Source organism: Ambystoma mexicanum, chromosome 2p, assembly GCF_040938575.1.
Source record: "Ambystoma mexicanum isolate Mex_15411 chromosome 2p, UKY_AmexF1_1, whole genome shotgun sequence".
Taxonomy (NCBI): Eukaryota; Metazoa; Chordata; class Amphibia; order Caudata; family Ambystomatidae; genus Ambystoma; species Ambystoma mexicanum.
The window spans coordinates 551395931-551419455 of NC_090923.1; the positions used below are offsets into that span (position 1 = coordinate 551395931).

General features: G+C 47.7%; 1 protein-coding gene across 2 annotated transcripts in view; it reads left to right on the forward strand.

Moving 5' to 3' along the window:
- Window positions 1–13482, forward strand: part of BAP1 (BRCA1 associated deubiquitinase 1) — a 545466-nt gene extending 531984 nt beyond the window's left edge. For both annotated transcript variants that reach the window (XM_069644004.1, XM_069644005.1), the window contains 2 exons: window positions 10587–10659; window positions 11109–13482. In XM_069644004.1, the coding sequence (XP_069500105.1) occupies window positions 10587–10659; window positions 11109–11242 (207 nt within the window). In that variant the 3' untranslated portion in view covers window positions 11243–13482. The remainder of the gene's footprint in view (window positions 1–10586; window positions 10660–11108) is intronic.
- Window positions 13483–23525: the final 10043 nt, after the last annotated feature.

Genomic DNA, 23525 nt, shown 5'->3' on the forward strand with positions numbered 1-23525 from the left:
TATGCAGCTTTGGGAATTAGTGCCAGGGGAATGGGAGGATAAAATACAGTCACGCTGAACCACACATTCATGGCTTTGTTGATACCGCACCTACCGCACTCAAGGTCTCCACCCTGAGTTTGATCTTTAATTTATCCCTCCCTGTACCTTGTGTTACAAAGGATGTATTTTATGTTGGAAGAAATACAGTTGCACATGCTTAGAGCTTTTATGGGCACTTGTTTTGTGTTGGGACAGAAGGTGCTAATCATGGAATGCAGAGGTGTGGGGGTCGGGTCAGTAGTTTGGGGCTGGCTCTGGGCTGGCTGGGGGTTTGAGGCCTGCTGGCAGCTTAGTGGTGATGAATGGACACTGCGCGTAGGTAGCCTGGTGTTGTCTCACGCTCTTGCAGGGCGAATTCCTCTGAAAGATACTAAATTATTGCAACAGTAATCGGACATGGGGGAAGTGGTCTTCCATGGGAACTGGCGTTTTGCATTCATTCTGCCATGAGGGTTTTGGGCCTAGTGAAATCCTTCCATGGAGCTCGGCTGGTGTATCGCAGTCGCACAAGACTGTGTATTCACCATAACTACAAAATGGCGTTTCTTTCTATGCGTCTCCTGATGCCTTGCACCTGCTGTTCGCGCAATATTGCTTTCGCACTGAGTTTCATTGTGTGCTTCTCTTCCCCCCTTATATACTACAATATCTCGTAGGGGATTCGCCTCACCTGAAAGCACTTAGAGTGGGATATGCTCATTTCCATGCCTTACGACAGATTGGTACCACCAGTCCAAGGGAAGGAGACGTAGAAGACCGGGTCAGCACATCAGCGGTCACTCAGCAGGCATCTCCCAGTAGCTGGAAGTAGCTAGAGGCACCATCTTCTCTTCCTCCTCATCGGATTCAGTTCCAGTGGTTGACTTTGTCTGTGCACCAGGAATCCAGCCTCTTATCCACGAACCCAGCCAATCGGCACTCATGCCACATTCAAACTTTGGCCGGTGGCAGTCCTCCCAGGACAGCCATCCTCCCAGTTGGAGCTGGTTCCAGGCAGGCATGCCAGGAGACAAAGAGCAGCAGAGTTTCGAGATCCTCCTCTGCCCTTACAGACACTCTGGAGCTTTGGCGGGCTTCACAAAAGACTCCTGCCAAAGACAAGTCAAACCAGGACCTCCCCCACTCTTCACAGCAGAAAGACCAAGAAAGGACAAGCACATAAGAAATAGCGTATAAGAATACAGTAACCAATTCGGGTCAATGGTAACCCTTCTGTGCCTTACCGGGACTTTGGGCGCAGCCCGCGAGTACAAATTACAAAAAAGTCAGTAGAACACGTTCACTGCCACCAGCCATTCAGGTATGCTTGTCACTGTAACAGAAATGTTACAGGAGCAGTGAGAAAGGCGATACAATGTAACCCCTCAGCATTCCACATAAGGTGGTGTGTGCTGATCTCAAAATATAAAATGTAGGAAGGTTAAAAAGTATCCCTCTACCCTTGGGAACTTGTTCACACAAGGAAAATGCAGTAAAAAGGGAAGCCCAATGGGCTCCCCAGCAACACTGCACAGAAAGTGCTGTGTGCTGCAAAAGCAAACTACAGATGCCATAGACACTTGGAGAGAAAGTATTACCCCAATGGAAACTTATAAAAAGGGGTACAAAAGGTTCCCATAGACAGTGAAAGAATAAGTGAGAGGGGGGGAAAAAAGATTCCTACTCACTCAGGAGACTGACCAAAAAATACTGAAGTCCAGCAAAAAGTGCTGGGGGACTCACGGGTGAATAGATTTTGGCATAGAAATAATCTACCTAACACTATTTTTCTAGAGACCCATCCTTGGAAGCATTACAGTGTTTGAACTGTGCGCTAGTTTAAATTACGGATCACATTTGATGCTTTGTACCATGATCTGTGAGCACACACAAAGCTTAGACAAAGCCACTGGAAGGACATTGTGGGTTAGGAACTGCTGGAGAGCGCAAAAGCAGCTTGTCAAGGAGTTGGTACCAGATATAAATTGATAACGAATTTCTGAACCAAGTGTGGAATGAAGACAGAGTCTGTATTGTTTATAATCGAAACATCAACCAAGTAATCCCACATCTATAATGTTATGCTGTGTCTGGAAATGCTCTCATGCCGTGGGATCTTAGGGCTATCACAGTGTTGCAGAGGGCATGCCAGCCTTGGACATTTGCCAGGTAGAGTTCTTGGCTTTGCTTCATACCTTTGCAAAACACTATTGCCACTTTAGTATTGTAGTCCTTCAAAATGTCTTGGTATAGCATAGTTTTCCTCGCTCCCCCAGAAACAACATGCTGCTGTGGGAGGATATCAAAGATGAGGCATCTCTGGGATGCCTCATCTTCGATATCTAGGATGCAAGCCATTCCACAAACCAGGTTGCTATTTACCCTACTAGCTTGCCTTACATGTAGGGGGCTTGTCAGTCCCTCTCACCTTTCAGCAATAGCAACTCATAATGCAGCCTATTATCGATTCTAACACAGCTGCCGAGCTCTGTCGAGAACATTTCACAGCCACAGTGACTTTTTCTCGGCAGTTGTGAGAAAGGTTCTGGACTCACTGGAACTGTTAAAAAGAAAGTTAAAAAGGACAAGCATTGCTGTTCAGCTATCAGTGCATTTATCATGACTTAGTAGGCACTCAGCAAGCTACTGGTTTGCAGTTAACATTTGCTACATTTATTTCCTGCCGGGTGAATGTAGCAAGTTGTGCCATCCTTGTAGTGACGAGGGACGAGAAGGCGGTGATAACGCTGCCTGCTTGTTGCACCCCAGCTCCTGCAGACTACCAGAGAGATGAGTGAAGTTAGGGTGCACATTGCACACGGCCCTGGTGCTTAAAGCTCGTATTTTGTATTTCTGTGTGGTTGTGGGTCCCTCTGCTTCACAAGTCTGCCTCTGTGAAGGAAAGAGTACTCTCTGAGGTCTCGTGTGCACGTGCGGCTCGTGAGCTCATCTGACAACTTAGCTCAGCAGCAACCATTTCCAAGCCCGCTCTGGCAGCGGCGGCACTTGCACAGCCCAGTGTTATTGCTTCTCAATTCCGTGCAACATGGATGCTGACAAAACAAAACAAAAAAGACTTTGAGTTACACCTGTTGTGTGTACGAGAGCAGCACATGTTGCTGCTTGCAGAAGCCAGGAAGACCCGGCTGGAGTTCAAATATGCTTTTTGAGTAAGAGCGGTTCCCTTTCTTTTGGGGAGAAGGTAGTTGGAGAGTTGTTACTGCCACCTATTTAATGGGCAATGATTAATTTTGGGTAACGGCAAAGAAGCAGCAAGGCTTGTTATAGGTGTGGAGGAAGACCTAACCGTTCAATTGCCTAAAAATGGTTTTTACATTTAATCAGTTGCGTTACTAGGGGAAGGGTGACACCCGATGTGGTAACTCATGGTGTCACCCCACCCCTGGGAGGGGGTGACACCGAGTTACCGCAACGGTTGTCACCAACCCTAGTGGCGCCACTGAGGGGAGGGGAGACCAGGGTTCCAGGGCGTGGTGTGCTCTATATTATGCACTTAAGGTGCAATTTCCTGAGCCACAGAGTTGGGCTTTTGCAGTAGGTCGATGCTGAGCTATGCTATGCCTGCTGCTGTGACAATTTTCTTATGACAGCTGCCGATTAAATACCGAAAGATGAGAAATCTGTTGCAGCAGAACTCGTCAGAAAGAAATTACCAGAGGTTAGTAGAGCATTATGGATATATTTGGTATCACTCTGCTGGTATCACGGATCCAAAGGAAGGACTTCTACTATTAACTGTTATCATCGTCTGAACTGATTTGCAACTTTAGAGGAAGAATGTGCCTTCTAATATGCATGAATCACAAGATGCAAGGACGTATAGATTACTAAATGTTGTCTGTTTTACTCACCCAAAAATAATCCCTCGGACCATTAGGGGGTGTTCTTTTTGTTACTCTCAACTTCAAAAATAGGGAGTGAAATACCCCCACCTTAAAATTATATCTGTAGTCCTACATGTGTCTATATTATTTTTCTGCTAGTCATGAACTACTATCCTTTAATATAAAATGGCAAACTCTCGTTGACCAGGCTCATCAAATCCTTAAAGCATGCCTGATTGCTTGGGTTGAGCAGATGTGGTCTAGCAGTTTGACGTCGCATGTTCCAACGAGTGAAACCGCAAGACTAATTTTCATATGGTTGGTCCTCTTCTGTAATTATGGTTCAGACAAGCTAAAAACTATGTAGTGGAAGCTACCTGGAGGAGTTTCCAGTGGTTATGATTATTTCAAAGGTTATGTTTTCATTCTCCAGCATGGGGTCTGGCATGGATTCACATGCTCATGAATATTCCCCGTCGTCAGGCTGAGAATCCTCGGTAAAGAAAAAACCAGTATCAGTTTAGTTTCTGATCTGTCTTTCGTAGTAATAACCAATCACTGGTCTCTGCGTCATACTGACCACAGCCAATGACTGCCCTCTACCTAAGCACCGCCTCTGGCAGCCCTCTTCAGATTTTTACCGCACGTTCATGTGTTGGGATCCTCGTGCTATTGCTCTCGAGCGTTAGTGCTATTTTTTCACTTTTTTTTCTCAAAAACTTCGTTTTTTCCGATCAAAAGAGCCTCAAGCTCCACCGACTCTCCATCCGATCAACGGGGACCCGTGTCCGATTCATCTGCGCCCCTCAAGGGTGAAGATTTCGTCGAGCTACGTTTTGGAGGACTCCAGAAGCTTCTCAGGCCCGGACATGGCCCAGGAGAAGGGAAGCTCGACGCCCGGAAAGCTGTTCAGGATCTGCCCTGGATGCCAGCTGCAGAACGTCTTTAAGGAGGACGAACACTCCTTTTGTCTCTACTGCTTACATGAGAAGAGCCCGTCAGGCGAGAAGAAGAGGAAGAAATCCGAGCGGTCTTCTAAGACCTTTGAGGACGCCCCTGCGACGGGGGTCCAACACAAGGCCAAGCACCGCGAGTCCGCTGGCACCGGGAGCGCCGAACGGTCGGGCTCTACGGGCGCCAGGCAGGGCGCACCCTCCCCGGCACCTTCAGCCACGAGCCAACGCTCTGGGTCGGGTAAGAGGAAGGGCGAGCACCCGGCGAAGCTCCTGGAGAGGCCCCGGTCGAGCTCGAAGGCCCCATCGGAGGGGGAGCGAGGCAGTGTCCCCCCCCTCAAGGATAAGGCGGTGAGCGCACCTAAGGTGGTGAAGGCCTTAATCCATCCGGCCAAGCCCTCTATCGATACTGTCACGGCGGCCTTGGCTCAGCCTGTGGAGGCTACACCAGTGGTGGCGACCTCGGGGCTCAGAGTCTCCCTGCCACCTCGGAGGGAGTCCTCTTTTGTGCCTATCGATAGGACCCCCGTGAAATCCCCGGCGGGGAAGAAAAAGGGGGGGCAGGGCGTCGTCGTAGATTCGGCTTCAACCTCGGAGGAAGAGCTTATCGAGGTCTTAAGCCACGGCCTTGGCGTGGATGAAGACCGGCCCGTCGGGATGGATCCCGACGCAGGTGACGACGACATCGTCGAGGGTGCCGACGGGGCCCCTGATCGCCCGTCGGATTCCCCTCTGCCAGCGCTGCAAGACAACTCAGCGGCCATTTTGTTGGCTATACAGTCCTTATGCTCGGAGATAAGGACGAGACTACCGTTGCCGACGGAGGAACCTCTCCCGTCGGGGGATCCTGAACCGGGACCTTCTGGTGTTCCCCCACCCAAGAAAAGAAGGATTCACCCTCCACCTCCTTTTCAGCCGTCGCGACCCGTCCAGCCCTCTTCCCCGTCCACCCGAGGGGATGATACGGGGACTGACACGGCAGCGACGTGTACGGACGACGAGGTATACGACGAGGATCTCCCGTCGTCACCTCCCACCAGGGCTTCTCCGCCCGACGAGATTGGATCGTTCCACTCCATGATCGCCAGGGCATCCGAGCTTTTCCAACTCTGCCCTGAGGAGAAGAAAAAGGAAGGATTCCTTTATCAACGGCGCGAGGCCAAGAGGAAGACGGTCCTCGCGGTGCCTCTACTGGACGACATTTGGGATGAGGGCCTCGCCCTCCTCAAGAACCCTTCCACGACGCCAGCTAGAAGAGACCGGTACGAGAAGAAGTACCGGGTCCCGGACGCGGCCCCCCTGTGCCTCCGGGCGCAGCCTACCCCGGACTCCGTCGTCTCCGTGGCGGCCAGGAAGAAAGCGGGGGGGGTGCGGCCTCCACATCGACTTCCCCACCAGACGGCGAGGGAAAGAAATTGGACGCTATGGGACGCAGGGTCATCTCGTCTGCAGCGACGACGATTAAAGCGGCCAACGCCTTGGCTATCGTGGCCCGCTACGACAGGGAGCTATGGTACAAACTGGCTCCCCTGCTTGACTTCCTACCGGACGACAAGAGGGCGGATGCCCTGGAGATCCTACAGGAAGGTGAGGTGGCGTCGGACCACACCATCACTATTGCGACGGACATCGCCGACACTGGGTTTCGCCAGTTGGGCAACGGCGTGTGCCTTAGGCGGCATGGATGGCTCAAGGCTACGGACTTCCGTCAAGACGTACAGACCAGAGTCCTGGACATGCCGTTCGATGGGAACAACCTGTTTGGGAAAACAGTGGACGATTCCCTTCAGGCCATTAAAGCGGACACTGAGACGGCCCGGGCCCTTGGGGTTCTACAGCAACGACGGACGCCCTTTCGGAGCAGCGGAGGCAAGGGCGCCTCCAAAGGTTCCGGCGGCGGTTTCTCCACCTACCGTCAAGCGGCCCGCTCGTCGTCTCAGGAGGCCTACAGAGGACGAGGCAAGTCTGGCGGACCCCGCCGTCGTCGCCAAGGAGATCAAGGCGGCAAAGCCTCGTCGAAACAGGATTGAACCGGCCGTGGGGTCGGGCCCCCACCGAAGCACCCCGGTGGGAGGCCGGCTGGCGAGCTTCGTCAGCGTGTGGGAGTCCATCTCCACCGACCGTTGGGTGCTGGACGCCTTAGCCCGGGGCCACGCGCTCGAGTTTCAAAGAAGGTGCCCGCGCGTCCCCCCCGTGGCCAGGAAAGAGCTTCACGTCCCTCAGCTTCTCCTGGAGGTAAAGGCAATGCTCAGGAAGGGCGCCATCGAACTCGTCCCAAAGAGGCTTCGGGGCTCCAGAGTTTACTCGAGATACTTCCTCGTGAAGAAGAAGACGGGAGGATGGCGCCCCATCCTAGACCTGCGACGTCTGAACAAGTTCATCAAGGCGCAGAAGTTCCGGGTGGTCACCCTCCAGCACGTCCTGGGTCAGCTGGAGGAAGGAGACTTCCTGTCGTCGTTGGATTTGGAGGATGCCTACTTCCATATTCCCATCCTAAAGGGGCACCGAAAATTCCTCAGGTTTGTGGTCCAAGGGCGTCACTACCAGTTCAAAGCCCTCCCCTTCGGACTACGGTCGGCACCCAGGGTATTTACCAAGTGCCTTGCACCGGTGGCGGCGCAGCTGCGCCGCGAGGGGATCCACGTCTACCCCTACCTAGACGACGGGCTCATCCGAGCCAAGACGAGGGAGCTCGCCATGGAGCACACGGCAAGGACCGTCCAACTTCTCACGGACCTGGGATTCTCCGTGAACTACGCCAAGTCCCACCTGGTACCCGCGCAAAACGCACTGTTTCTGGGAGCGAAGCTCGACACAGTGTCCCTTCTGGCCTCCCCGTCGGAGGAAAGGACCAGGTCCATCCTGGGCAAGGTACAGCGGATGTTGGTTTCCGACGCGGCCAAGGTGAGGTCCATCAAGTCCCTCCTCGGAATGATGTCTTCTTGCATCTACCTCATTCCCATGTGCAGGCTCTGGATGCGCCCGTTACAGGAGTTCCTGGACGTGCGCTGGATCCAAACGACGGGCGGCTTCGAGGAGAGGATCACACTCGACGAGAGTTTCCGCCGAGCGGTCCGGTGGTGGGGCACCCGCGCGCATCTGACGGCGGGCATGGACTTCCAGACCCCAGACCACCAGGAGACAGTGACCACGGATGCCTCCCTGGAAGGGTGGGGAGCGCACACCGAAAATCTGCACGCGAGAGGCCTTTGGCTCCCGACGGAGAAGTCCCTCCATATCAACGTCCTGGAGCTCCGTGCAGTGTTCTGGGCCCTCAGGTCCTTCCTTCCGTCCCTCAAGGGCAAGGTGGTGAGGATCTTCACCGACAACACCACCACCATGTTTTACATCAGGAAACACGGCGGAACCAGGTCGCCAGCACTGTCCAAGGAGGCACAGGACCTGTGGCATTGGGCCGTCGCCCAAAGGATGTTTCTGGTACCGTTTCATCTGGCAGGGATAAAAAACACCATCGCCGACTCTCTCAGCAGGGAGTTGCGCTCGTGCCACGAGTGGGAACTACGGCAGGATCTAGTGGATCGCCTCTTCCGACGGTGGGGCACACCCCAGATCGACCTGTTCGCGACGGCGACGAACTCCAAGTGCCGGAGGTTCGCCAGCAGGTTTCCCCAGGCGAGGAGCATGGGCGATGCTTTCTCGTTCCCCTGGGAGGGCCTGTTCCTCTACGCGTTCCCTCCTTTGCCACTGCTAATCCGGCTCGTCAACCAACTCAAGAGGTCACGGTGCAGGATGATCCTCGTTGCACCGGCGTGGCCGAGGCAGATATGGTTCCCGGACCTTCTGGACTTATCAGCGTCCCCGCCAATCAAGCTGCCGGTGGACGCGGATCTACTCTCCAGGGAAGGAGGCGCCATCCGCCACCACGACCCGAAATCGCTGAACTTGCAGGCCTGGCTCCTGCAGCGCTAGAGTTTGGAGGATACGACATACCGGCCGACTGCAGAGAGGTTCTTGCAAAGGCCAGGGCGTCCTCGACTCTTAAATGCTATGGATACAAATGGAAGAGGTTCTCTGTCTGGTGCCACGCACAGAAGATTAACCCTCTACGGATTACGGCTCCCCAGGTACTGCCGTACCTGCTGACGCTGGCCAAAGCTGGATTGGCACACGCGTCCATCAAGATTCATCTTGCTGCGATCTCCCGATACACCAGAACCACGGGCCGGACGTCCTTGTGGTCTCATCGTCTGGTGAAAGAGTTCATGAAGGGACTGTTCAGATCGTTCCCGCCGGTGAAGGCTCCGGCCCCGGCGTGGGAGCTCAACGTGGTGCTGACCAAGCTCATGGGACCTCCGTTCGAGCCTCTGCACTCGGCCCCGTTGAAGTTTCTGTGGCCATCACCTCCGCACGACGGGTGGGAGAGATCCAGGCCCTTTCCTGCAAGGCCCCGTACTTGACTTTTCACGACACGAGGGTAGTGCTCAGGATGCACCCCTCCTTCATGCCCAAGGTACCGTCGGACTTCCATCTCAACAAACCCTTGGTGTTGCCTGTGTTCTTCCCGTCGCCTTCGTCGCCGGCTGAGAGGACTTTGCACTCGCTGGATGTGGCTAGAGCGCTGAAGTTCTACGTGGACCGCACAAAGTGTTTTCGGAAGACGTCACAACTCTTTGTGAATTTTGGACCTGTCAATCAGGGGAAGGCTCTCTCGAAGGCTTCCATTTCCAGATGGCTCTCCGGCTGTATCATGTACTGTCATCGGTTGGCAAACCGACCGCTGCCTGGCCGTCCGAGAGCCCATTCCACCAGAGCGATCGCAACCACCACGGCGTTCCTTTCTGGTGTGCCCCTGCTGGACATATGCAGGGCTGCTACGTGGAGGTCGACGCACACCTTCACGAAATTCTACTGCGTCGATCGGGATTCCAGGGAGGAGTCCAGGGTCGGCCAAGCAGTGCTGCGCAACCTGTTCGCCTGAGGTGAGCCTGGTGAGGAGGTAAGATGCTTAATGTTGGGTTTGATGTAATGCTTAATGTTGAGCCTTTGCCACCTCCCGTGGTTGTGCATGTGTGTACTGCTATGTATTCTTTATTCATGAGCATGTGAATCCATGCCAGACCCCATGCTGGAGAAGGAACAAGTTACTTACAACTGTTGTTCTCCAGCATGGGTCTGGCATGGATTCACATGCGAACCCTCCCGCCTACCCCTCTGCGGCTCTTCACTTGGTCATACTGCCACTTCACATGCTTCCAAATCTGAAGATGGCTGCCAGAGGCGGTGCTTAGGTAGAGGGCAGTCATTGGCTGTGGTCAGTATGACGCAGAGACCCGTGATTGGTTATTACTACGAAAGACAGATCAGAAACGAAACTGATACTGGTTTTTTCTTTACCGAGGATTCCCAGCCCGACGACGGGGAATATTCATGAGCATGTGAATCCATGCCAGACCCATGCTGAAGAACAACAGTTACAGGTAAGTAACTTGTTCCTTATCCACCACTTTGGTGGCATCAATTTTATATTTGATCTAGATTGCACTCATATCATTACGACTATTGAAACTATTGAGAACCAACTGCAACACAAGTATCGGGTGAAGAATTGTAGGGGATTTTATCAATCTGATCCTGTATTCTGTTGATTTCAGGTGGCATGCAGGTTAAATTGATCTTTTACTGGCACTTTGTTGGTCTTTCTTGATAAATGTTGTAAACTTGATAGAATAGGTTAAACTTTTCTGCACCTTTGCAAGAATACTGCTGAAAAAAACAATCTAATTTCATGTTCCCATCTCTACCGTAGATTGATGATCAGCGGAGAACACATAACTACGATGAATTCATCTGTGCATTTATCTCCATGCTAGCTCAAGAAGGTGAGTGCTTTTGTTTGTGGGATTTGGTAGTGCAGTAAAATGCACGGGTAAAGGCCACGAGATTGTTAAAAAGAAAAAAAAGTTTCCAAAGTGTTTTGTCTATTTGTGAGCAGAACTCAGACATTCTTAAAACAGCATTGTTGACGTTAGCATTGAGGCTCTTAATTTTGACACTGGCTGTGGATTCTTAACCAGATGCTTTGTACCTCTCGAATGTTGGATGGGTATTTTGCAGAGATGTGTTTTTATAATATGCTTTAGATGTTAAACTCTTTCTCTTCATTTTTTAACCTTCGTTTTGATTTCATGTATTTTTATTTTCATTTCTCTTTTCATGCCATTTGTCTCCCTCCTTTCTTTTCTTCTTACCCAACTTGTTTCTCTGCTGATTACCCATTAATCTTGATTTGACTTTTGTGTCTTTTAAATCCATCCGTCTGCCTTTTCAGGAATGTTGGCCAGTCTTGTGGAACAGAACATCTCTGTGCGAAGGCGTCAGGGAGTCAGCATTGGCCGGCTTCATAAACAGCGGAAACCCGACCGTCGCAAGCGTGCCCGTCCTTACAAAGCAAAGCGCCAGTAAACGGCAGGATCACCACAGTCTTTCAGTACAGCGTCAGGATACCAAGGTGTGCACAGAAGCTCCCATGCTTCTGCCCAAACAGAGATCACCCGTTAGACTGACGAAAAGGTGGCCTTGTAAGGGATTTTGTCACAGGCAGGTGTGTCATGGCTTGATTCCCTGGACAATTTATGCAAGGGCAGTTCTGTTCTCTCCATGTGTACGGCACTTCCAAGCAGAGGTTTTGAATCAAAATCTAATGTAGTGCTAGAGCTCTTTGAATTCTGACAGAAGTTGTTACTTCATCCTTCAGATTCATCATTGCAGTGTTGGTCACCTAGCAGTAAGTTGTCATTGGCTTACTGCGTTGATTGCAATACCTAGTATTTGCAATGTTGATGGCCATTGGTTAGTGGCGAAGCAACGTACGACTGATTACTGTGCCGCTTTCTGCAACAGTATGCTCTGTAAAGTATGGGGATTCCACCTCTAGCATCTTTGTTCAGTCTTCTGAGCACCCACTGTTCTTGTGCTGAAGATGTCTTGAAGAAAGAACTTTCATGTTACCTTTCCATCTGCGGTTATTAAAACCTGCGCTAAAAGTAAAGGTGTGTAAGCCTATAAACTGAACAAATAGTCATGGTGCAACTACAGTGATAACCTTGCTCTTGTCTTTCTTAAGTATCATTTAAGTGGTGCAGGTCACCGTGCTTGATATTGTCATGACTACAGTCATTTTGCTTTCAGGGATATACAGGAGTTTGGTCCAAGGTGGTTTAGGGGCACCTGACTGCATCACTGATCTCAAACAATACCCACATTCCTTAACATTGAGTGGCAAGCTCTACTAACGAGGTAACGGGAGCATTCAACACTCTAGCGGCAACAGATTTCCTTCATGGTGCCCCATGCCATGGATATTTACATTCTTTATGCAGCATCACTGTGGTCAACTATTGTTCTTTAAAGTTTAAGTTGATGGTGTTAAGTTTGTTCTATCCCCATTCTTGTCTGTTAGCTTTGTTTAGAAGGGAATTTTCCCCTGTGATGCAAGTTTTTTATTTTGTGTTTCTGGGACAATATGTTCACCCTTAACTGTTTTGTTTTGGGTTTCTTGAGTCCTGTTTTATTCACATGAAGTCCCTTCTAGATTTTGGGTACATACCAGCACTGTGCTACCCCCTGTGGTACTGTTGAGGTAAAGCCATTGCTGCATGATAATGTTTACCGACAGAGGTCTGTTCATATTTCAGGTGTGACAGTGATTTCGCTGCTGGGATTGTACTGTTCCATCTCTGCTGGGATTGCATTTTGCTGTCTCTTTCAGCAGTTAGGATATTGTGTTCCTGTTTAATGCTTTCCTTGTTGATTTTGCTGTTGCAATGCTCCATCTAATGGCAGGTAGTGTTCACATCGCTGGGATATTGTTTGATACTCTTGATATTTCAGCTATGATATTCTGTCAACACAATGTTCCAGTTGGGATTGTTTGGGCTATGTCTATCTTTGCTGACGTTGGATGGCATGAGGGTTATTTTCCAGAACTTTCAATTTGTACTGCCGTTCTTTGGGTAGTAGTTGGCATGACCTGAATGCTATGTCCAGGTGATTAAAGGGTCTATTTGGTGATGGTTATGCCAGCCGTACTAAACTTTCCTCTTGAAATTGGACTCATTATAAATGTTCACCTCAAGAAGGTGAGGTGGTAAATGCGCTGAATCCCTCAGGAAAAGGCTATAGGTTTAAAACGATTACTTTGAGACCTGATAGAGTGAGCTTGGATCATTTAGTCAAGACCCAATCAATGGCCCAATGCGTTGCATCCCTGTGATGACATTAGGGTGAGTATTGCCCGACTTAAACAGAGAAAGTTTTGGGCCCCATGGCAGGATAAATGCCTGTGTTGCATGAAGGCACCAACCGTTTGGGTGGAAAAGACTGAACTTTTCAAGGAGAAACTATGAACAGGCTTGATGGTGCTTTCATTCCTTGGGAACAAGGCAAATGGAGAAGGATTCAAGACGATTTCCTGTGGTTGACACTATTCTGGATTGGATGGAGGATACAATACTTCATACTAAAGAACCTATTCCTGAGTGGAAGTAGGAGCTCAGATTCTTTGTCGACATGGATTCTCTGAAAAAAGACAAACCTGTAATGTTTCTTGAATATCTGAGCTTCCGAGATCATGTTAGCGTACAAGTATTGCAAATCCATGCAATGTCTTATTGCTAAAAGGAATAAACCTTGCTCAGAACTGACACAGTGATCGTATTTTATTGATGTCTCTTTTGTTTTGATTGTACGCTATGTATGCTGCTAGTAGCCTTCAGGATAACCTTTTGTTATGGAGATATTTCTACAGATTTATGGGGCAGGTCATACAGTCGTCTAACCTAATGGTAAAACAACAAATCCAACAAAAAGTGAAGTCAAACTCTTGAGGGGATAATAGCAATGGCACAGCAATCAGGCTTAACTTCAGGAGTGGCGGTCATGAAGGCACTAGTCCACACACAAACAAATAAACCACACCACACTGATATATTGAAACATATACACCTTTATTAAATTGCACATAAACATCTGTTCAAATAAGTAATCAGGTAGACCTAACGCTAAGTAAAGTTTCAGTGTATGAATAAAAAACAGTAAATGTCAAATACTACTCACCCCTATACCAAAATAAAAGCCCAATATCCATTGATAGACACAATATTGTTAGTGACAAGGGTTAGGGAGAAAAGGGAATAAGACACACTACAATAAGCGCTATTAATAATACAGAATCCCATTTCACAAAGCTAACTCAGGACCATACATTCCAAGCTGCTTTGTTGGGTGACCATACCTGTGCAGTTCTTTGAACGGCTAACTGCTTTTATAGGATTTGCTGAGCACCGGCCAATGGGGTTCTTTGTCTGTGTGCTGCAAGCCAGGGTTGCTTACGTGTTGAGTGAGCGGTGGGGAAAATTGGCCCTCATTTCTGGTCTCGAGCTAGCTCTTGGCAATAGGGTGGCGAGCAGGAAAGGCAGACTGCGAGGTTAAAAACGATCACATCATCGTGCTTGGCCGGTTTTGCCAGGAGCTGACGGGGGGAAGTTTAGAGGAGGGTTGTGACTTAAGGTACTAGGTCTTGGGGCTCGGGGGGGGGGGGGTTAGAAACTTCCTTTACCTCCTTTTCTCATCATGGGCTGCATGTTATTCTGAGCATAGAGAGATGGAGTAAAGATAGGTGAGGCAAAGCAGTCACACAAAGTTAGGGGTAGGACCCAGGGTGAGAACTTGTGTTAGCCAAATTGAGATCATCTGCGGTCTCTCAGTAGATTACATGAGTTGTCATGTAGCGGTAAATTATTAGTTTACAAGCACCCTTGTGTGCTTGGAGATAGGTGAGCACCATGGATGGGCTCTTTTTCAGAATACAGGACCTGTTCACTTCTCTATTCCCTCTACCTTCTTTCTTGCCATCCCATCCAGTAGTCTCAGAAGTTGTAAAAATGAATGATTTCTAGCCCATTCTGGAAGTGCAAGAGGGGAGAGGGCTAGGGAGGCTTGTATACATATTAAGTTGTTCCCCCTGCTGCACCGTTTATTTCTTACAAGTAATATGTGGTAGGTTTGGGTTATTATTGAAAGTTGTTATATTTTGCACCTGTTCCCCTTTCAGTTGTGGCGATTGCTATAATTTTTAAGTCAATATAGACTGGTAAGGAACATGTTCCAATATAAACAAGCTCCAAGTAGAAAAGGCGCAAGATTTAAAGTAACTTGCGACTCGATTGCTTTACAGAAAAGATTTGCGTCACTCATAGATCTTAACCCAGATCTATTAACTAATGTTTTTAGCCACAGCCTTCTATGGTGTTGATATAGAGGGTATAAGGAAATACATTGAAAATAATCTTCATCCCTACAAATGCATAAGTGGCAATTGGATGACAATTCCATTCCCAAACATGTAGTCAAATTGATGAGTGGTAAACTACCTAGGTAGGATTTTGTAAGCAAAGGTTTGTGAAATGTGTTCCAGAAAATGTGTTTGGACCCCATGAATGTTTGCACAAAAGTTACTTTAACTATAGCCTCTTGCCACAGCATATGTCCATTTGATCTTTCAAAACCCACTCATTAAATGCTGCGCTCAATGCTGATTTGTATTTATTAACATATTTACATTAATCCGAAAGATGTATAAGCACAATTTTATGCTAAAGATTTCCTTGATATGTTTGTGGCATATGATTTTAAAGCTCCTTGTGCCACTAAAACATCACACAAAGCCTCTGGGTACTTGTACATTTCAGGAGTAGTCCAGAACCTTCACCAGTAAAGATGTTTCATTTTGATTGAATATGAAATTCCTATAATGCCCAGTTTAAGCCCCACCAGAGCAGAGTAAGCACTTTATGGTAAAAACACAGTTTTAAAATCTTCTTTTCTCTGCAATATACAAGTTACAATAGCCGCAAGGCTCAAGCCTATAGGTTGTTACTGGGAAGTCCTGATCCTTGTAAACTTCGAAGGCATAGTTGAGTGTCTTTCCTTCATTGCACAATGCAAAGTTATTATTAGCTCCTCCTCTTCCGGCCAACATTAAGATGCTCTTCTTGATTTGAGATGATAAAGCCAATCGTTTTTCCGAATGAGTTACAAAATAATTAAAGGTATCAACCTTTAGCATCAATACATTATTAAAAGCATACAAGAAGGAAGATGATCTGGGGACTCGAATAGCAGAACTTACCATTTATTTAGTTTTGGTAATATTGATCATAAGATCTAGTTCCTTGCATTTGTCAGTGAATGTATTCAGTTGTTACAAACCAAAGCACAGTGTGTTTGATAGATTAAAACTGTTCTGCAAGGTCATTGATGTCAAATAAAAATATTAGGGGCACCAAGACATGTCCCTGTCCAACCCCTTTATCAGAATTAGTTCAGTGTCCTCACTGAGCATGCCCCATCGAATTGAAGCAAAATAGTCATAAACAAATTGGTATTTGTAGGCATAATAGTGTGACAAAGATTAACACGTGGTTCTTTGTAGATCGATTAATTCACTAGGCACCTCTGACGGATCTCCCGAACACGGCCATTACAGGCCCTAAATCCAAGCGAGAATACAGTACTCGCTATATGTCCACCTGAACTGTTTGGTTGCAGATATTCCTTGGTCTGTAAGTTGGGAATCTCCCCATACTTGATATTATGAAGCAAGATCACATAGGATAGTTGAGTTCCACTGAAACTGGCAGTTTGGATCAACCAGAACAACATCAAAGCCAGAATGTGACAGATTGAAAAGGCTATAGATATCATCAATTGTGGTTTCAAATGGTTTAAGTGCACTATGTGATTGTCTGAAGTAGGTGTTCAATAAAACAAGTGTGAAATAGTAGGCTTTTCAAATTGGGAAAAACCTTTTCAGGTAGTGTCCAAAAGTTCTAAAATGTGGGTTGGGGGAGGGGTCCATAGAACTCTGGACATCTAACTGTTGTTGCATGATTAATTTGTATGTGTAGGATATGATGGTCCATTCTTGGTTTTACTGGTAAGGCTGTCAAATGGATAGAATTGTCGCAATTGGATATAAGAACCTTCAAATGGTAATGCCCTAAACTCGATGGAAAGTAGACCATCCACTATATGTGAATCGGTAAGCACAATGTGTTATCTGGATAGGGTTTAGCTTGTACTATATCTGATCTTAGAATGGCCAAATATTGCATTTTATGACGAAACTAAATGCATGCATTTATTTACTCTGGAGTCCCTATATTTTGTACATGGGGGGGCGTTTCAGGGATCCCATTATAAAGACTGACTTGTTCCTGAGGGAGGTAACAAAGGAGCATCATTGTTATCTTTATTTGTGAGTGTTTGATTGATTGGGTGGCAAACCTAACGGGTTAAATAGCTCAGTCGTTGATTGTTCGTAGTTTTATTCTTATGTTGCTCTACCATTTTCTTTGCAGACCCAGGGTTCTGAATAGCATAACAAGGCCACTGTATGGAAGCAGTACAGGAGTTAGTTGCCTTAGGTTCCCCAATCTGCCTATAGAGCTGGTTGCTCGGATCCTGGCTGAGCAGCATAATGGATGGTATCCTAAGGAACAGTTAGAATTGGAAAAGGGAGGAGTCTTAATTCCCATTTTTTCATTAGTCTTTCCAGTCACATCATGTTAACAAACTAACAATATTATGTACCTGCGTTTTCGGAGTTACAATATCAGCTTTAAAATCTTGGATACATTTCCCACAGGTTGAGCAATTATTGCTGTTTACACTGGATTGATTTGTAGACAGATTAGATGTTGAGCAACAGGTTGGGAGAGGTGGGCTGACGCTTGGTAGGCAGAATTGCATGCAATACCCTCTGGGACCACCACATACAATTAGGACTACACGTGTACGCAAAATCCAACCTTTGGTATAAGTCTGTACTACACAGTTTGTGGTAGAGAGCTGAGCAGCCAGGCTTACTTAAAGAGGGAATGTGAGCAGTACAAGAGATTACACAGAGGTCTTACAATCACAGTGGTTCAAGTAGACACTTACACTCAAGGTTTCTTGGTAAAACACTTATTCATTTATTGCACAATCATTTAGAACACATTCACTAGAAGGAGGCAACTTAATAGTATACACAAATATACTTCAATACCAAACCAATGCGTTTCTGAGTAAATTAGGCTCCCCTGAAATGGGAGCAAAATGGCATTTGTTACTTTGACTGGGAGTAAAAAGGCACAAGTTAATAGAATAGATCACAAATACTTTCTTAGACAGTGCAAATAGTTTCAGTTCACTAGAGGACTCGATTCAGTTCAATACGGCTAGGCCAAAGTCAATGGACTGGTGTCTTGGATAGTAAAGAGCAGTTCTTGTAGTAAACGGTAAAGTCTTTGCCAATGTTCTCAGAAGTAGTTTGTATGAAAAAGAATCATATGTTTGGTCACAAGCTGATTAGGCCTGCAAGTTGGGAAAGTTCCACGAACTTTCACCGCAAGAGGTAAGTTCTCTCAATCGGGTTGACACAGTACCTTAATATGAAGAACAAGAGGCAGCAGAAGACGTTGGTTCCTGCAGATCTCGCTGTTCCTGAGCCTCAGTCGTGGGGACAAGTGGGAGGACGTCGAGGGACTCCTGCACTGCACGGGATCGTCGAAAAACGCAGACAAAATGAGTCTCTTCAGTTCGAGTAGCTGTCATCAAGCACACAAGCTGGTGTCCTTCCCCCTGGTTAATCCTAACCAGCTTTGAGAATGGTATGCAGGTGGCTTACGAGTTGATTGGTCCCACCAACTCAAAGGAAGAAGTCGTCCTTGAAGGGGCTTCTCTGTCGAGGTCAACTTGGCAATTTGGACCTGCAGCAGGGCTTCCCCGGGCAAACCAACGGTTCAGAGTTGCAGCAGCCGTCCTCTTCCAGCTCGTCTTCGGTTCTTTCGTTCCAGCTGTTGACTCTGCTTTCCAAACAAAGAGAATCGCATTTTAAACAGTTTTCTCCCTTTCATTCCAGCCTAGCTGCCACTCAACCTGCAGGGTGACTGTCCTTGCCGGACAGTCAGCCAGCAAATTACGCCAGAGTGCATTTGGGTCTCCAAGGAGTCTAAGCACAGGGAGTTTCGGGCTCCTCCCTCACTTCCTGCCCACCCCAGACACGACGCCAGAGGCGGTCTTCAGTCCTCAAGCCCGCCAAAGGCATAGAAACAAAGGGACTAAACCTAGTTTGGCACAAGAGACAAACTGTAGAAGGGCCTTTCCAAAAGAAATGGCAGAAAAGAAGACCGGGACCTGTTTAAAGAGAGGGGCTTAAGGCGCCATCTTGAAAAACATGGCTTCCACGATTTTTAGCTACTGCTGTTCGCGGTCGGGAAAAATCATGGTACTTCGTTGTAAAACCACTGCCACCAGCTTTTTTGATAGAAAAGGGTAGCATTTGACCGCTACATGAGTTTCTAGACACGGGGGGATACTATGTAACCCCTCCAACACTCTATAGGAAGATGGTGTGTGCTGGGTCTAGGAATTTAAAAAGACTAGTTAAAGTCAATTTAACCTTACATTCTCTGGGAAACAGTAGTTTATCCCAGAGAAGGTATTTAAACCTTTGGGAAGTCTAAAAAGACATCCCTGTGTCACTGCACTGAGGCTGCTGTGTAACACACATGAAAGGATGCCTAGTGAGTGATCTTAAAACTCCTTAATCAAAGAACACAAGAGTAAAACACACATCAAAATACATGAGCGTGGGGAGAAAAGGCTCAGACTTTTCCAGGTAAAATAATCAAGTCCTCAAAATCCAACAAAGTTGCTGGGGGTCTCTAAGGTGAGTGAATTAGCACATTTATGAGAATTCTCCCTAACACCGAAAATCGATCTATGCTTCAAATAGTTCCACTAGTTCCACAGCACAAGTCTGAGCCACGTTAAGCACAGGCATGACAGTTCGCCAAAATGGCAGGGGTAGCAGAAGTGACATCACACACCCGATAACATCATATCAAGATATGTCATATGACCTTTGATTCTGATTAAATGAATTACATCACGTTGAACCCTGATGTCATCACTTGAAGTGACTGACGGGTATAAAAAAGGTACATAAGTTTACATTTGAGAAAATAGCAAACTGGTACTAAAGCAGACATAAGACACTTTTGGCTACTGTGAGAAACCCGAGGGAATCCTCACCTAATCCCCTTGGATCCTCTTAGGTGGCCAGGGAAAGGCCATTGCTTTTAGATCCTGACCCTGGGGGTGGCGATGCAAGGGAGGATCACCTGGGTGGAGGGTCTTTGGCAATTGGGGAGAGGATGTCTGCAGTTGAGACATGGTATCCCCCTTTTCCTGGTGCTAACCAACCTTACCCTCCCCCTGCCATTATAGACTATTGTCAATCTATAATTTTCCCCCAGTCACACCACAATAGTACTGGTACGAGGAAGAGGCGATGAAGAGCAGTGCACACTAACAATGTAATTTAACCACTCTCATAGGAAGAGGACTGTGAAACACCAGTATACTAGGCCGCCAAGTCCCACAAATTAGGGTCAGGCAAAGGACTTAGACATGCAGCCAGTTGACAGGCTACATGTGTATATTGGGAGAAAGAAGTCGGAAGGGGAATCCAGCTGGGAGAGAGCCCTTGGTTGTGAGATTGCAGCTGGGAGGGAAAGCCCAGGTTGCCGGAGTCCAGCTTGGGGAGAGAACCCAGCTTGCAGGGACTGCATCCCGTGTGTAGAAAGGAGTCGGCTTAGTGAAAAGGACGCAGAGCATTGCAGGAAAATCAGAGATGCCACAGCTTGATGGGCTGTGAAAGAGGCAGGAGCCCAGCAAAGTCTGTGGGCAAGTGTCCCCCGCTGGAGCTGGGGGAATACTGAAGACTCCAGGGGGTGATAGCAGGAAGATTCTAACAAGGCTCCCGACTAGGTGAAAGGGAGCGAGCAAATGCAGATTAGAGAACCAAAGGCACCCGGAGGAGTTGCCAGATACCGGTGAGTGACAGTGAGGGAATGTCATCCCGGGGTACTCCAGGGGCTTGGTTTCGGGCATGCGGAGGTGCCTATCGGAGAAACGCTAATGCTTCTTGAGTTACGAGACCAAAGGAGAGTTTTATGAAACCCGAAAAAGCTGCCAAATATTACCTGCAATTTTGAATACTGAACTAAAGAAAAGTTATGTGAAGTGGATGAAAAACACTACGGATGAAATGAAAGTGAAATGCAATTTTGAGAATTGTGCAAGCCAATCCAAGAGGTCAATGCATAATAAACTATGGAAAGCCAGCAATAAGGGCTTTTGAAAGCAAGTGAAATGCAAAAGGTATAAAACACTATTGTAAAGTGTGAAAGCAAGTTGGGGACAAGGAAACCATTCTCCGAAGTGAATGGTGAAAGTCACGCTGTGGCAGAGTCGAGGAAACTGCCAAAGAGGGAAAAGGCTGCAAGTAGACAATTGATGCAGGTTTAAAGAGAGGAGTCTTTGTCTACAAGGACGTTGGAGAACAAGTAACTATAACAAGGTGCCAAGGGATATCGGTTACGTGACCTGTACTGGGGGGACTGTGTGGTCTCACAACTCCGCCTAGACCGAGTAACCCTAATTGGAGTGCAAAGTTGGTTTGGAAAACGTACTGAAAACGAAGAGAAGGGATTATAATTCTGAAGCTGAGGCCTCACTTTGGAACTGCGTTGAACTTGGCGAAGGAAACTAGAAGACCCTTGTTGAGACTGTTCTCCTTGGGGAAAGGAACCCCAAGGTCCTTTTTCTGGAATTGCTTTTGAACTTGAGAAGGAGGCTGTAATACAAGCCAAGGAGTTGGAAAGGGCTCGGAACTTTGTTTTGAACGCTATTTCTGTAGTTAATGACATCCCTATACATTATGTAACTTTACATGTGAGGGCAAGCTTAGGCTTTGGACACACTGATTTTTTTAAGTTGAACTCGAGGACACAGATAATCCTTAGTAATTCCCACCTTCGTATGGGGCAGGTTAGGCCTTACACCATCCTGACATTTGTTATTAAGTGTTTTATTTGAATTCACAAATGGTGTCAGGGATTGGGATGGGGCTCAACCGATACAAGTTGGGAAACACTGATATTTGAGAAATGAAGTGCCAGCGCATCCAATCCATCAGTAACCGCAGAAGGCTCTATTGGATTTGATATTTGTAGTAGTAGGGAGGAGATTATTGCCCCAGATGAAAGAAGACTGATACGCACAGATGTGATTCTAATTGCACTCACACATACCTAAATTAGACAAGTGCACAAATCCAGGCTATCATGAGGTTTAGGATGTATGTATTAGCTGGAGTAATAGACCCAGACTTTCAGCGTGATAGTAAAGTTTTATTACAAAACCACGGGAAGTATCCCTTTCAAATTCATCAAGGGGTTAAAGTTGCTAAAGGGGTGCTTGAGAGGGCAATGTTCCCTTGAATTAAAGAGGAGTCTGGGAAAGAAAAAACAGAGGTACTTGATGTTTCGGAGAGGCAGTTGAAACACCTGATGCCCCTCCCAATCCTCTGCAACATCGACACAGCAAGATGAGCCTCCAAACATCCAGGCTCCCACTTGTGCAAGAAGACCTGCATTGACTGCAAGTGCATCGAGACCCACTTACAAGATGGCCGCCGCAGAGCCTCTACACCCTGCTTGCATACAAACGGCAGCAGAAGCACTCGGCTGCATTCAGCGATACATCTCAAAAGCTCCAGTTCATCGAAGCGGTCCTGGATGCACCCGAGGTAAGGGCTCAACACATTCTGCAGATGGTCACCAAATTCCAGAGTCCCCAGCGTCTTCTGACCTTTGACTTTTTGAGGTTGCTTGGCTTCATGGCATCCTGCATTTTCCTGGTGCCAGAGGCTCGCCTGAGAATGATGGCTCTCAGAACACAATTGTCTTCATTTTCAGGCAGAATATCAGAATTACTGCAGGTTCCGAGCAAGGTCGCACAGGATCTTCTGTGGTGGGCCTGCGAGGACAACATCCTGGAGGGAGAATCTTTTTGGCAACCATGACCGTAGATAACAGTAGTTAAGAACACCTCACTCCTGGGGTGGGTAGCCCACGCCAACAGTCTGACAGTCAGCGTTCGTTGGTCTCCATCGGAGTCCAAACTACACATCAACCTTTTGGAGCTGAGGGCAATCAGACTAGCAATAGTCTGATTGTCTTTCTACCCTCTATATGGGGAAAGAATGTCCTGATACTACCTCAACAAAAGAGGAGGTATAGGGTCACTACCACTGTGCAGAGGGGCAATGCAGCTCTCGTTCTGGGCCATTCAAGAAGGAATATTCACCTAGCCGGCGAGGAGAACACAGCAGCTGACGCTTTGAGCAGGCAGAGCACAGTCTCCCACGAGTGGGAACTAGCTCAGGAAGTACTTGACGAGATCTTCCCCTTTGGAGAACCCCTCAGGTAGATCTGTTCACAACCAGTGTCAACTGGAAAGTGTGAACTGTTTTGTTCCGGGGAATTTCCCCCAAGAGGAGCTCTAGGGGATGCGTTCATACTGGACTGGGACTTCCCACCAATGTACACGTTTCCTCCAGTCCCTGTCATTCCTCACGTGATCGGGAGGTTGAGAACGTTTGGGAAATCCATGATCCTAATTGCCCCGGATTGGGCCAGGACGGCGTGGTCCCGGGACCTTCTGGACATGTCCATCTGCCATCCAATGCGTCTTCCACAAAGAGAGGACCTTCTCTCACGAGAGGGTCAGGTACTCCATCCAGAGGTCAAGCCTCTCAATCTTTACGCATGGTTTCTGAGAGGTTCACATACAA